The sequence below is a fragment of the Arvicola amphibius genome, chromosome 5 (assembly GCF_903992535.2).
Source record: "Arvicola amphibius chromosome 5, mArvAmp1.2, whole genome shotgun sequence".
In the NCBI taxonomy this organism is placed as follows: domain Eukaryota; kingdom Metazoa; phylum Chordata; class Mammalia; order Rodentia; family Cricetidae; genus Arvicola; species Arvicola amphibius.
Genome location: NC_052051.1, coordinates 118,934,293 through 118,950,437, shown reverse-complemented (window position 1 = coordinate 118,950,437; position 16,145 = coordinate 118,934,293). Strand labels below are relative to the sequence as shown.

General features: G+C 41.4%; 1 protein-coding gene across 2 annotated transcripts in view; it reads right to left on the bottom strand.

The window, feature by feature from the left end:
• Positions 1-10,281, bottom strand: part of Rbm27 (RNA binding motif protein 27) — a 63,974-nt gene extending 53,693 nt beyond the window's left edge. For both annotated transcript variants that reach the window (XM_038331065.1, XM_038331064.1), the window contains exon 1: positions 10,050-10,281. In XM_038331065.1, coding sequence (XP_038186993.1) covers positions 10,050-10,108 — 59 coding nt within the window. In that variant the 5' untranslated portion in view covers positions 10,109-10,281. The remainder of the gene's footprint in view (positions 1-10,049) is intronic.
• Between the last annotated feature and the right edge of the window lie 5,864 nt (positions 10,282-16,145).

Genomic DNA, 16,145 nt, shown 5'->3' with positions numbered 1-16,145 from the left:
TGGTGCCAAGTTTGATGAGCTGAGTTCAATGCCCATACATATAACACACATACATACAATGTACACACACAAATAAGATTAATCTTTAAAACGTTTTAAAAGATTAGGCAGAGAACCCTCCTTGGGAAATAAAACTAGCCTGTAACTCCATGCAAGTAAAATATATTTCATATCACATATACTTTTCTAACATATATCTGTGAGACAAATTAATATGTTAAGTCTCAACCAGTAGTTACCTTTAACTGCAATGACGACCAACAAAAGAAAATTTCAAAAACTGTATGAGGACTCATTAAAATTCATATCCTATACAATATAAGATATTTTTAATAATGTTTAAGTCATCTTAGAAAACAAGATCAGTTACACAACAGACCTGTTGGTGCAGTCCTGAAGTCCCAGCTATCTGAGATGCTGAGGCGGCAGAGGGATTATAATTTCAAGGCCTTCCTGGAATACAGAGTGAACTAACAGCCTAGGCAACTTAGTGAAACCCTATCTCAAAATAAAACTAAAAAGTTGGGGATATAGCTCAGTAGTGATGACCTAAGTTCAAATCCCCTGCATTATAAAAGAAAAGAGAGAAAGAAATAAATCAGAATTTTTACTAGAAAAGGCTAACAAAAATACTGACCTACAAACATCTACAAAGCCCTCAAATTTCAACTCTTTTCTCTTTTGATGTATTCTCCATTTGTAGACATTACTATCTGTACAGCTAAGGCACCAGCTTCAGATTTCAGACATATGCTAATCCCAGATGAAAAAGTGAAGGTCCTACCTTTGATACTACTAAAAAGCCATTACATTTTTTTGCTTCAGGAAGAAGACAAAATCTAGTAGACCTCCTTCCACTTAAACAAAATCTACATTTTTGTTAACATGGGACTGATTTTAGTTTCTTAGTGTGATCTCTGTTTCAGAGATAAGACCATTAATAAAGTGTTCATGAATCATAGGGAAAAGGCCACTTATTCCTAATGTGTATTAACAGTCACCAATAATCATATTTACTAAAAACTAGACAGAAAAAAACAAAGGTAAACACTGAAAAGACTTAAACACTAAAAAAATCTGTTTATTATAGAGACAACATTATTTCTAACCAAATAGTGATAACAGTCAGGGAAACCACTGACTATCAGAGACATAGGAAATATTAGGCATGCACAGTGATGGCTATAAAAGTAATGCACAAATATGAAAATGCTTTCCCGATGTAATCTCAATTAGAAATTAAGCTAGAAAATTTCACAATGAGTGCTTACAGCTACAAAGTTCCTTCATAAAGGAGAAACTGAAAATAAACACTGATAATTTTATTTTCTATAGTGCATTAATAAAGGCTTCACCTCTTACTACCCTCACATTGGGGATTAAGTTTCAACACATGAACTCTGGGTGACACTAAAACATCAAGACTGTAATACTTTCCTCTCACTTTACCCACACCCCTTTTTTGAGACAGAGTTTTGCCACACGGCCATCATGCTGGCCTTGAACTCCCCAGTGCTGGGATTAAAAGAGAGCACAACACCTCACTCATCCTAGTCTTTGTTGGTTGTTTTTTGTTTTTGTTTTTGAGACAGGTTTCACTATGTAACCTTGGCTGTCCTGGAACTCACTATGAAGAACAAACAGGCTGTCCTGGAACTCACAGGAGATGCCCCTGCCTGTGTCTCCTAAATGGTGGGATTAAAGGCACCACCATGCCTGGTTCATCTCTTTCTTTCTTTCTTTCTTTCTTTCTTTCTTTCTTTCTTTCTTTCTTTCTAATCTTACTCTTAATTAGGGGTTTTCATGAAAGTATATATGGAAGAGATACCCTCCAGATTTGTTTTTGTTTGTGATAATATGCATGACCATACACATACATCTGTCAGTTCCAAATGCGATTTTGATATCTAAAACATAGATTCTAGCTACCACCAGTTAAATATATGCATAAAGTTAAATTAGCAAAAAACAAATCTTTTTAATGCTGGGACTCAAACCCAAGGCCCTCTGCATTACTCTATCACTAAGCTGCACTCCCAGTCCAAACTTAATTTTCTAATTGTCAAGCAATCGAAATATACATATAAGGCTGTTCATACACTTCAACATTTACTATTAATTAAATATCAACTCTCTTTTTTTTTTTTTTGATTTTTCAAGGCAGGGTTTCTCTGTGTAACCCTGGCTGTCCTGGATCTTGCTCTGTTGACCAAACTGGCCTCGAACTCAGAGATTTGCCTGCCTCTGCCTCCCAAATGCTGGGATTAAAGGCATGCGCCATCACCACTTGGCTTAGTACCACCCAAGTCTCTTGTTTGATGACTTTGATTACTCTGTTTAAGACAGACCTTGCTCTTCAAGTCACATGACTATGAAAAAAAATTACAGAACAGAATCACATATGGTACAAAAAACATGCAGTAACTATGAAAGCAACAACACCGCAAAAGAATGAGAGAACACAGAGATAGGAAACTCGAGGCTATAAAGGCAATTTCTGGCTTCTAGCCTGTAGTTATTAAGCCAGAAAGAATGAAGTCCGACATATTTAGGAAGCAGAACAAGAACATAAGATCAAGTATGCTCTTACTCGGTAACCAAAATATGTCAACAAGTCACCTGGAAAATAACCTGTTTTCTAAACCGGTGAACATCACCTTAAACAAGTATTATGCCGTGCTATAGGTACAAGAATTCTGTGAAGCCACTAGAGTACCTTAAAAAATTAGGAATACTTCTCCATCCCAAGAATAGTGTCCCAAATACTCTTTACACCCTACTAGTTTATTTATCAGAACATAAGGCCTAGTACCAATAGCTTATGTTTCTTCCCACTTGAGGAACTATAGTGATAACTAGTCAGAGTTTAATGTCCTAAGAATTGCCAGTCTACTCCAGGATGTAAACAATGCCTGCCATGACTACTGAATCAATAAATAGGAATTAATAAAATAATCCTATTCTTGCAGCTTTTGCTACCCTTTCCATCATACGCCAAAATAACATATTTCCTATTATAGTTTGAAGACTCTGAAATTGCCAGAACTCACAGAAACTACACACCAAGTCCATGACTTTCACTAGCAACTCTTATTCTTTATTTTTAAGGATTTATTTATTTATTATGCTTACAGTGTTCTGCCTGCATGTATGCCTGCACAGAAGAGGGCACCAGATCTCATTATAGATGGTTGTGAGCCACCATGTGCTTGCTGGGAATTGAACTCAGGACCTCTGGAAAAGCAGTCAGTGCTCTTAACTGCTGAGCCATCTCTCCAGCCCCACAACTCCTATTCTTACTTATAAGATGGCAATGGGTCAGAGACTATGTTATACACAAGACAAATGAATATTTGTTAAAAATGATAGTGGCACCCAACATTAATAAGCAAAATATCTGCAAAGCTTAGTGTATCTTCTTATTTCAGAAACACAAACTGTATGGTACAGAGTGCCTGAAGAACACAAAGCACTTTTGACAGTCTGCACTATTACCATACTATGTTTGCAAAGTAGGGTAAAAGGCTAATATTAAGAGAAGAAAGAGCCGGGCGGTGGTGGCGCACGCCTTTAATCCCAGCACTCGGGAGGCAGAGGCAGGCGGATCTCTGTGAGTTCGAGGCCAGCCTGGTCTACAAGAGCTAGGTCCAGGACAGGCTCTAAAAAAGCTGCAGAGAAACCCTGTCTCGAAAAACCAAAAAAAAAAAAAAAAAAAAGAGAAGAAAGATAATTTCTGAAAAATCAAAATTAGACAGATATAAGTAAGTAGAAGCTAACTGCCCTGATTCACACAACAATGTTCTATTATAATACACAGACAGAAGCAACTATCCAAGAAGTTTACAAACCCCACCAGTCTTTTAAAAACACACATCGCTGGATGTAGTGGCACACGCCTTTTAATTCTAGCACTTGGGAGAGAGAGGCAGGTGAATAGAGGCAGGCGGATCTCTGTGAGTTCAAGGCCAGTAATAAAAACGCCATTTACACACACTCTTAACTTTGGTCTTTGTTCATTTATAAAAGTCTGCCAAAATACACGTAACTCATCTTTCAGGCCATTTTTGCTTTTAACAGCAGGCATGTGGTAGCAGAGGATGGTTTCGATCCATCGACTTTTGGAATCTCTGAGTTGGAGGCCAGCCTGGTCTACAACGTGAGTTCTAGGACAGTCTCCAAAGCTATTCAGAGAAACCCAGTCTCAAAAAACCAAAACCAAACCAAAACAAACAAAACCATATACCAATGCCATAAAACCTGTAATCAAAGCACTTATTCTAAGACAGGATTGTGAGTAAATTGAAGGCCACTCTGGGAAACAGTGAAAAACAGGCCAGCATGTACTATATAGTAAGATTTGTCAAAAAAAAAAGAAGGGGGCGGGGGGTAAGAAAAAAGAAAAACACATCAAGTCAAATTTTTACAATAAGCCAAACAAGAAGCAACACATACTTAAAATTTTCCATTTGAGAGTTCAGTGGTAGAGAGCTTACCTTGAATGAACAAGGCACTGAGTTCAAATCTCAATATTGTAAAAGAAAGACAAAAGTTAAATCTTATTTATTTAGGTAGAAATGCAGGTCTGTCACTATAATAAAAATACTTGGCCCCAGAGATTCGGGTCAACAGGGAAAGACACCCACCAGACAGACACGATAACCTGAATTGGATCCCTGGAACCGACATGGAGGAAGAAAATGGACTCCTACAAGTTGTACTCTGATTGTACATGTAGAAACACACATGCATACACACACAAATTAATTTCTTAAAATGAGTAGTAATTTCTGATCAAATGATCCCACAGTATCACAATTTATGCATAATGCCTACATGTCTGACAAGGATATCTGCAATTTGTTTTTAAGATTTATTTATTATGTATACAGTGTCTGTCTGTATGTATGCCTACAGGCCAGAAAAGAGCACCAGACCTCATTACAAATTGTTGTGATCTACCATGTGGTTGCTGGGGATTGAACTCAGGACCTCTGGAAAAGCAGCCAGTGTTCTTAACTGTTGAGCCATTTCTCCAGACCCTACAATTCTTTGTAAGTAAAGAAAAATAAGGATCCCATACAAGATCTGTTAGTCTAGTCTGTCTTTGACTTTTTGATCTGATTTCCTCCCCTTTTAGTGTACTGCCATCAAAAATGGTGGCAATGGTCTTTCTCCAGCAAGCTAAGGGAGGTAAAGGGTTTTATCCCTTCCAGGGTGGGAAAGATAGCTCAGCAGGTAAGAACACTGGCTGCTCTTCTACCGGTCCCTAGATTGCTCACACACATCTCTAACTCCAATTCCAGGAGACCCAATACCTCTCTGACAAACACAGTCTGCACAAGATACTGAGTGCACAGATATGCATGTAGGCAAAACACCCATAAAATAAAATAAAATAAAATAAAATAAAATAAAATAAAAATCTTTTTAAAAAAGTACAACAGAATTCTGTACTCAGCCATAGCTTGATTCCAACCTGCAAATACATTATCTCAAAGCCTGACAACTGCTCTGAAATGCTATGTTGTAATAACATGTCAATCTGCCATGAAAAGTGTTCTTGAATCTAGAATATGAAATAAGTAAATTTACAAACACAACCCACATTAGTATATCACTTATTATGTTTTTAGACTATCTAGACAAAAAGTCAGCCATGACAGTGTACCAAAAATGAAAATCTATATGGCATTTGCACTTACTATTTTTTAATCAACAGCTCTTTCTAAAAACAATACTTTAAGTTAAAAATAAAACTTTCATAGGAGAGACACACTGTTAAAGTCTAATTAGTGATGTTAAGTCTTTTTTTCTTATTTAGCTTATATTTATATGATGGAGACCAAACTCAGGGCTTAACAGACATTAGGAAGTATATGCTATAAAGTTTACCATATAACACCAGCCTAAGTCCTTTTCTTTTCTACTCTTCAATGAGTAACTTTAATCCCAGTACCAAGGAGGCCAAGGCAATAGGATTTTCAGGAGTTTGAGGCTAGTGTGGGCTACAAAAGCCAGGCCAGTCAGAGTTACAAGCTACACAGAAAAAACTATCTCAAAACAAAAAAACAGAGGCTAGAGAGATGTCTCAGTAGTTAAGAGCACTGGCTGCTCTTCCAGAGGTCCTGAGTTCAATTCCCAGCAACCGCATGGTGGCTCACAACCATCTGTAATGAGAACTGGCACCCTCCTCTGGTGTGCAGTCATACAGGGAGGCAGAATGTTGTATACTTAATAAACAAATCTAAAAAAAATGATGTGTGTTTCAATTTGACTTGAAAATACAACACAAAACAAGTTTTAACACTAAGTTCAAGTAATCTTTTGTTTGGTTGGTGTTCTTCTTTTGAGACAAGGTCTCCGTTACACAGTCCTAGCTAGCCTGGAAATCATGGCAATCTCTTGCCTCAGCCTCTTACAAATGCACAATGCCATGCCCAGCTTTCAAGTATTTGTTTGGGTTTTTTTTGAAGATTTATTCTTATTATATTTTTAATTATTTGTAGGTGTATGTCTGTATTTTGTTATGTATGTGTGAGTGCAGATGCCTTCAGATGCCAGAGATGTTAAATCCTCTGGAGCCCAAGTTACTAAACTACTTTACATGGGTTCTAGAAAACAAACTCAGGTCCTTTGGAAGAGCAGTAAATACTCTTAAGCACTGAGCCATCTCTCAAGCTCTCAAGTATTCATTTTAAAGTATAATTTTCAATACTTATAATTAAAATAATTAAAATTGTAAGTTCATAAAAAAAAAACACCCTAACAAAAACATCATTAGCAAGAAAAATGACATTCCTACAATAAAGTTTACCTTAATAAAAAGAAAAGAACTGGTCAGGGGCTGGAGAGATGGCTCAGTGATTAAGAGCATTGCCTGCTCTTCCAAAGGTCCTGAGTTCAATTCCCAGCAACCACATGGTGGCTCACAACCATCTGTAATGAAGTCTGGTGCCTTCTTCTGGCCTTCAGGCATACACACAGACAGAACATTGTATACATAATAAATAAATAAATATTAAAAAAAGAAAAGAACTGGTCAGTGATTGTGCAGGTCTTAGAGGCAGAAGCAGGCAGATCCCTGTAAATTGGAGACCAGCCTGGTCTACAGAGTTCAAGGACAGCAAGGGCTGTGAAGAAAAACCCTGTCTTGAAGAAAAAAAAAAAAAAAAAAAAAAAAAAAAGAAAAGTACTAGCTAGTTCTATTACTACCTAGTAATAAATTTTTAGGATGCTTAAAAAAAGAAAAACTAAATTAAGCCAGGCTGTGGTGGTCTATGTCTTTAATCCCTAATCCCTACACTCCGGAGTTAGAGACAGGTGGATCTTTGTGAGTTCAAGGCCAGTCTGGTCTACAAGAGCTGTTCCAGAACAGACTTGAGAGCTATAGCAAAACGGACTTGAAAAACAAAAACAAACAAACAAACAAACAACAACAACAACCTAAAAAGAAGTTATAATGCTAAAAGTTGTTACTATCTACCCGAGACATAAAACATACATTTAATACTTTTAAATTTTAAAAGACAGTAAACAAGATCTCTACTAACAAAGAGAATGAGAGCTTATCAGGGAAAATTGAGAAGAAAATAAAAGATGGGCTGGTCTGGCCCTGGGTTCAATGTTCTACAATGCAAGAAAAGACAACATTGAAGCACGATTAATAAAAACTCAAGTGGCAGAAATTGAGGTTCAACCTGAAGGTCAGAAAAGCAAAACAGCCAGTCACTGGCTCTACCTCAGTCTGAAATGGAAATCCTGCCTCCAGGAATCTTAGAATGAGACTGACTGACAGCTGTCTCTCCTGTTTTATAATCCTCTCTAGTTCTGGGATTAAGGGCGTGCAGCACTACCACCTGGTTTCTATGGCAAAAAAAAAAAAAAAAAGGTGTGTGTCATTGCTGCTGGTCCGTAAGGCTGCCTAGGGTGGCTGTTTTACTTCTCTGACCTTCAAGAAAGATTTATTTATTAAAATATAAATGAAATGCTACTACACAACAGGCATTCAAAATAGACCTTTCAAGAGTTGGTAAGAAAAATAAACAGGTGGTAGCACAAGCCTTTACTCAGCACTCATGGGGCAGAGGCAGGCAGATCTCGGTGAGTTCAAGGCCAGCCTAGTCTACAGAGCTAGTTTCAGGACAGGCTCCAAAGCTACACAGAGAAATACTGTCTCGAAAAACCAAAAAAGAAAAATATAACTAATTTTTAAAAACATATAGACTTTCCCGCCTTTTTTAGTTCTTTTCACATACAGTAAAACTGACTAGTTCTATCTTATTTCCAAATTGCACATCACAATCCATTTCCATCTTAGTGCCCTAAAACTTTCCACTGTAGAAAAGGGATGCAAACTTTCGAGTCCGCCCAGAAGTCATTTTCATTCTAACTGGACGACCATTCATCTAAACCTGAGAAACCTTACTGCACAATTATTTCCTCATTCATTCATTTGTCCCTATGCTCTATTCATTCACTCCCAGAATGCAAATGACAAACTAGACATCCAAACACCCCCGCGGCAGCCTCCTTTACCATCCCGCCTCCACAGATGACCCTCTTCCCGAGGTACCTTCCCACCCCCACCCCACCCCAAAAACAAAGTAGCAAAACAAAAAGTTAGTTAACCAAGCTTCTTGTGGGGAAGAGGGTGATGGTGAGGAAGTAACGGATGATGAGGAGAGCAAGCTCACAATGTCCCCCAATAGCCTCAACTTTCCGGTACCTCCACACCTGTGGGGCTACTTCCCAGTTCCAGCCCCTGAAAACCTTTTTTTTTCTTTCTTTCTTTCTTTCTTTCTTTCTTTCTTTCTTTCTTTTTAACTAGGGTAATCTGATTTCACGATTCAAGGCCCGCCTTTTTCCTCCTCGAACCATCCTGGAGGGAGGGGGGGAGTAATGGTGGGGGAGGGAGAGAGAGGGGGAGGGAGAGAGAGAGAGAGAGAGAGAGAGAGAGAGAGAGAGAGAGAGAGAGAGAGAGAGAGAGAGAGAGCAGGAAATGCTCTTGTTCCCTCCCATTCGGTTTCCCATGCTCTCTTCAAAGACTCTCTCCTGCCTTCCATCCTTTCCTCCCCGCAAGGCTGAGGGAGGCAGAGACTAGCTACACCCGAGGATCCCCAAACACTCCACACAACCTTTACTTTCTTAAAAGTTAAAAACGAGAAGTTGATGATGCCCCTGCTGTCCCTGTCAAGCCTCTCAGTGGTCTGTCCACAACTGACACTCCTCAAAACGTCTTGAGAGGACAGGTCTCTCATTCCCCTCGTCCCTCAGCAGTCACCCTACGCCCCAATTACAGCTGCCCTGTCATCTTTCCGAAATGTTTACAAGATCCTTATTTATTCTTGGGCCCCTTTTATTTTCCTAATACCTGGATCTTTAAAAAAATGCTTCAACTCTACCCACTTCAACCTCATCATCCATACTATTAACTAATCAGTCCTTCAATCCTCAATCAGACATTAAAATCTCGACTCTTCCCCCAACATCCTGCGGTATCTAAAAAATAATCAATTCTGCCATCAACTCCTCAGGAACACCTTAAAATCCCTCAGTATCCTTGCTCTCATCCTCACGAGCTCCCCAGTAATTTAACAAAACCCCTCCACGCCCGCACATTCACTTCAGCCCTCGGTCGTTCAGACCCTTCCCTGTTCTCACCCCTTGGCTCTCACCCCTAACGACGACTAAGCTTCAGGACCCCCGAGAAGGTCCTCGACACCGGGATCCCGGACACTGTTTGCAAAGTCCTGCAGCCCGCTCCGCCGTCCCGCACCTCAGCTCACACATTTAAAAATCCCTCGACAGCCGCGCCATCCGCCCCTGCTCCCCGGTCGGCGTCCTTCAGTCTCCCGCCGGCCTGCAGCCCGGGCCGGCTCCCCGGATACTCGGGGAACCCCCGCCGCCCGTGCCCGGCCCCTTCCCTCCTCACCTCACAACACCGTGGACGAGTACCAAGCGGGCGGCCCGGACTCCCGCCTCCCCTCCCCCACGCCCCCGCGGGTCCCCAACGCCCATGCCGCCGGCCCGGCGCGGCCCGGCGCACTCACATCGGCTCCAGTAACTTGGCCAGCCAGGACTTGAGGGCATCCACATCCTCTATGAGCATGGTGCAGGGAAGGCGGGCTCGGGCCGCCGCTCCTCCTAAGGCCCGCCGCGGGTCTCCGCTCGCCGCCGCCTCACGTTCCCTCACAGCTCCGGGTGCCCTGACCCACCGGGCATCTTAGAGACTTCACCTACTCCCTGGGCCGGGGCCTAACAGGAACTAACCCAAGAGCCCCAGTCAACCTAGCCCGGAGGCTCAACTAGGCGGGAGATAAGGTGGAGTGACGGGCGCACTCACCAATAGGCGAGAGAGGGCCGCGCGCGGCCGGCCAATCGTAAGACTCTCCCGCCCCGCCCGCCAGCCGTATCCAGTGAGGGCGGAGGGACCTAGCAAGGTAGGTGGAGAGTTCAGTGAACTCCCGGTGCAAGATGGTATCTTGGAGAAGGTGCTGTGCTTCTTAAAGGGTCCGCGGCGCCTCTTTTGAGCACGCCGCCGTCCACGCCCGGAATACCGGTGTCTGCTGCTAGCAGTGCCTGGGGGAACCCGGAGAGCCCCTCTTCCAGCTTCCTTCCGCTCGTTTTTTTTTTTTTTTTTTTTTTTCCTGGAAACTCACTCCGGTGTCCCGAAATGACTCAGCTGTAGTAAATCTGCAGCACAACGTGCAATGCGTTCACGTTGGACACATTGCAAAGAAGCAAAATCTTGCTAATTTTTTTCTCCCTTTCACACACATTTTGATGATCGGCGCTCATGTTTCTGTTTTTGTTGTTGATGTTGTGTGTTTTGTTTTTTGGTTTGTTTTTTCGTTTGTGGGTTTTTTTTTTTTTGCTGCTAAGGTTCAGTTACACAGAATATCTCTCTCTCTCTCTCTCTCTCTCTCTCTCTCTCTCTCTCTCTCTCTCTCTCTCTCTCTCTCTCTCTCTCTCTCTCTCTTTCACTCTCCCCTTCCCTACCCCCCTCCCTCTTTCCGTCTTTCTCCCTCTCCCTCCCGCTGTTGTGTGTTTTGAGACGGGATTTTTCTGTACAGCTCTGGCTGTCCTGGAACTCTTTCTGTAGACCAGGCTGGCCTCTAACTAAGATACCTGCCTGCCTCTGCCTCCTGAGTAATGGGACTAAAAGCATGCACTACTACACCAGCGCAAAAAAACAAACAAACAACAACAACAACTCTCTCTCTCCCTCTCTGTTTTTTCGGGGAGAATTTTGATTAACAAACATCGTCTAAAAAAATAATGGCAAAGCAGGGATTTGAGAAACCCTGTCTCAACAAACAAATAAATAATTGCGAAGGAAAGTTGAAATTGCCGACAATAGGCTACTGAGTTTTTATTAAATGGGAAATCTCTGTTGGTGTTCTTAAGTTAGTGGCTTGTCACTGGTGTTAAAAGGCCCTATTCAGGCCGGGCGGTGGTGGCGCATGCCTTTAATCCCAGCACTCGGGAGGCAGAGGCAGGCGGATCTCTGTGAGTTTGAGGCCAGCCTGGTCTACAAGAGCTAGGTCCAGGACAGGCTCTAAAAAAAGCTGCAGAGAAACCCTGTCTCGAAAAACCAAAAAAAAAAAAAAAAAAGGCCCTATTCAGGGCTGGAGAGATGGCTCAGAGGTTAAGAGCACTGTTTGCTCTTCCAAAGGTCCTGAGTTCAATTACCAGCAACCACATGGTGGCTCACAACTGTCTGTAATGAGATCTGGTTCCCTCTTCTGGCCCACAGGCAGGCAAACCACTGTATACTTAATAAATAAATACATAAGTAAGTAAATAAATAAATAAACGGTTTATTCAGTAACAAACATGGAGACCCTGTTATGTACTTACACTAAACCATTAGCGTCCAATGAAGGGGAAATCCCTCTTCTAGATACCTGAATAGTTTGTAGAGTTGTGCAGTACAATAACATTTTGGAAAATACCTAATGAGCATATATTTCACAGAAAAGAGGTGGATCAACACAAAATAAGCCATTGCACTAAATAGACCGTATATAAAACAGGTACTGGCTATCCTGCTCTCTGTAAAGGGGCCAGATGATAGTAAACATTTCTGGTTATGTGAACTTTGAGGTCATTGTGGCAACTACTCAACATGGCGTGAGTCAGGCCATAGATGATCACACGTCAACAAGTGATCGTGGCTGTGCTCCAGGAGCAGGAAAGTTTTATTGAATAAGAATGTCAATGCCATGTAAATTTTTGCATCATAACGTATTATTTTTCTTGACTTTTGAGACAGGGTCTTGTTATGTAGCCCAACATGGAACCGGCCTGAGACTCATCTCTATTCTCCAGGCTCTGCCAAAATAAATAAAAACAAACAAACGAATAAACAAACAAACAAACAAATAAATAAATTGTACCCAATGTTATTAGGTATCATTATGTCATTTTAAAACACAATTAGGTTTTGTTACTCCACTTTGCTCCCCCTTGTCTCCCATTCCCCAGCCTGTCCCTTTCCCCTTCTCCCTTCTACCCCTAGTAAGCCGCATGTCACATGAGTTTCACCAGTGTTCTGTTACCCTCGCCCTTTCCTCCATGTCATGACCCCCCTTTCTGGTGTCAGGACCTCACTCACACCCAGACAGATCCATGTATGTAAACATTAAAAGCTGGGATCTGAATATGAGAGAAAACATGCAGTATTTTTTTTCAGTACTTGCTTGCCTCACTTAATGTGATAATGCACAGACCCATCCGCTTTCCTGCAAATTTCACAATTTTATTTGTCTTTCCAGCTGATAAAATTCCCATTGTGAGCACATTTTCATTATCCATTTGCTTGTTTGTGGACTTCTAGGTTATTTCCTTTCGTAAAATATTACTCTTTTCATTTGTTTCAATCACTTGAAAAACCATAACTGGGACTGTAATCTCGCAGGTGCAGAGGACAGGTGCCAGCCGAGCTTGGCTGAGCTTGGCTCCCTGGCCTGGGTTTGCATACCCCTTCTATAAGAAACAAAATGGGAGGAGTATTTACAAAGGAGAGGCCAAGCCCGGAGAGGTACATTGGTTGTCTGGAATCACACCCCTCTGGGTAGAGCTGGAGCTAGCCCCAGCCCTCTGACTGCAGCCCAGAGCTCTCCTGCATCCACTGCTTCCTCTTCCCTCTCTCTTCCTCCCCCTTTAACACTTCCTATGTCTTTCTTTCACGTCAGTGATTACAGTGTTGCCCTCAGAAATTATACACGTTCTAAAAAAGAAATCCTAAGGTTTCATGCTTACAGTCTCACTTGTGGGGTTAGAGAAGGATGGATTAGAAGTTCAAGGCCAGTGTCAGTACATAGTGAATTGGTGACCAGTATGGGCTACCTGAAACCTTGCCTCACCGCCCCCCCAAGAAAATAAATAAGCCAATAAATAATATTTAAATAGTGATTTGATGAGGCCTAATTCTGACTGTATAACTTGACAGTATAAGCGAGGTATGACGGTTCACGTCTGTAATCCCACCACTTGGAGGTAGAAGCCGAATAGGGATCAGTTTCAGGTCAGTTCCACCTTGGGCTATATAACAACACTGTGTCTCAAAACCAAACAAGCTGTGTGACACATACTTTTAACCCCAGCACTTGAGAAGCAGAAGGTGGATCTCTGTTAGTTTGAAGCCATCCTAGTCTACATAGGGAGTTAGCAGTGTACAGCAGTTAAGAGTGCAAGGGAGCTTGCTGCTCTTCTACAGGACCAAGGGACAGCTCCTAGCACCTATACTGGTGGCTGGCTCACAGCAGCCTGTAACTCCAGTTCCAGGTGATCTGACACTGTTTTCTGATGCACATACAGAGATTCAGGTATGTACACATACACATAAAATGAAGATAAACCAGTCTTTTTTTTAAAACCAAACACAAAAGCTGGATGTGGTGGCAGATGTCTTTAATCCCAGCACTTAAGAGAAAGAGGCAATCAGATCTCTGTGAGCTCAAGACCAGCCAGGTCTACAGAGTGAGTTCTAGGACAGCCAGAGCTGCATGGGAAAACCCTGTTTTGAAAAACAAAAACAATGACAAAATGTTTAATGTATTTATTTAACAAATATACAAGCTAATGTCTTTTTTTAAAAAAAAATAAACTTCAAGGGCTGGAGAGATGGCTCAGAGGTTAAGAGCATTGCCTGCTCTTCCAAAGGTCCTGAGTTCAATTCCCAGCAACCACATGGTGGCTCACAACCATCTGTAATGGGTCTGGTGCCCTCTTCTGGCCTGCAGGCACACACACACAGACCAGAATATTGTATACATAATAAATAAATAAATATTAAAAAAAACTTCAAGCCATTTATTTATTTAGATTAGGCTGGCCTCGAACTCACCAAGATCCACTTGCCTTTGCTACAGGCCTAATGTCAAGGTAAGTATTGAGTTACTAACTTCATAGTGATCAATGTCTTCGCTTGAGTAAGATTACTACAAGAACAGTTATGATTAGCATGGTAGGATCCCCTTAGTAACTCCCCCCCTTTCTCTACTTCAGTGTTATCATAATTACTTTGGTGAATTTAGGCATTTGATTCATGTATATATATTTGGTGTGTGTGTGTATGTGTATTGATTTATAAACCCTAGTACCACTTCTTGAACATAGCATTCCAAACTGTCTCTTGAATAAGCACCATGTATAACAGAATTGGTTTGGTCAGGCAGATGACTCAGCAGGTAAAGGTGCTTGCTGCTAAGCCCGAAAACCTGAGTTCAATCCCTGGGATCCACAAGAAGAAAACCAACTCCTGCATGTTGTCTTCTGACCCCCCCACTGCATACCACAGAGCACGTTCATGTATACACACACACACACACACACACACACACACACACACGTAAGTAGATAAATAAATGGTGTTGGGGGGGTTGGTCTTTTGTTTTTTCAAAAAAGAACAGTTACTTTCCCAGAAGTAAGTCTGTCCAATGTAGTCAATTCCACCTCCATGCTTGGCTCACTGAATTTGCCAGATGGTTCAGAAATGTTCAGGAGCTACGAGCCAGAATTTTTCCATTGATTTTATTTGGTAGCATGCATTGTGTATAAAGAACTGACTCACCTGCAATCCATGAATGGATGTGCACTTACTCCAGGCATGAGTTACTGTGGGTTACCCTGACTGTGGTATATTCATGTGCTAATGCAACATGTAGATACGTAATTAGTGATGCTTACCACATGCCAGAGACAAAAAAAATATTTTTGAAGTTACATTCATTCTTATATTTGTGGGTAGGCAGTGTAGCTCAGTAGTAGAACACTTGCGCATCCATAAGGCCATGGGTTTAATCCCCAGACCCTGAGAGGAAGAGACAGTGACAGAGGGAGACTTTTAGAGGCAAGTCCCAGAGGCTACACCTGCCCTGTGAAAAGCACATTACTTCAGCACACCGTTATAATCGCTCATTCTCACACTACCCCTAAATATATTGGCATTCGTCACAGGCAAGAAAACTGCAACCCAGAAAGTCGACTAAATAACGAATAGAAGGATCCATCCTCAACTTTGCCCCTTTACTCCAGAGCTCACACCTTTAGCTGTCACTAAATTATTCTGATAACAAACATTAAAATATGAGCTCCCTGCTTAATTCAAAATTCAGTCAACATTTAACAGTCCATTAGCTACTATTCTGAGTAAAGACAGTAAGATTGGAACCAGGTGTGGTGGTGCACGTCTTTAATCCCAGCATCGGGAGGCAAGCGGATCTCTGTGAGTTCAAGGTCAGCCCGGTCTATAGAAAGAGTTCCAGGACAGCCAGAGCTACACAGAGAAACCTTGTCTCAAAAACAAAACGAAACAAAAACAAAAGAAAGAAAAAAGAGGCCATGAATTTGAGAAAGGGGAAGCATGGGGGTTGGTGGTGCTGAAGGCAGTAAAGGAAAGGAGAAATAATATAAATACAGAGCTCATCTATGAAATTCTTTAAAAAACTAAAAAAGTACCCAGATTCTAAATCTGGGTCACCTGGATCAACTTATGTAACTTAGAAAAAAAAGTCATTTTATTAAAAGTAGCTAAAATCTTAGTTGTGTAAACACAAGGTCATTTGGTAGACAAATATGAGTCAATTTGAATAGTGTCTTTATTCTGAAAACATAGATTTGTTCCTTGGGAAGAACTCTGG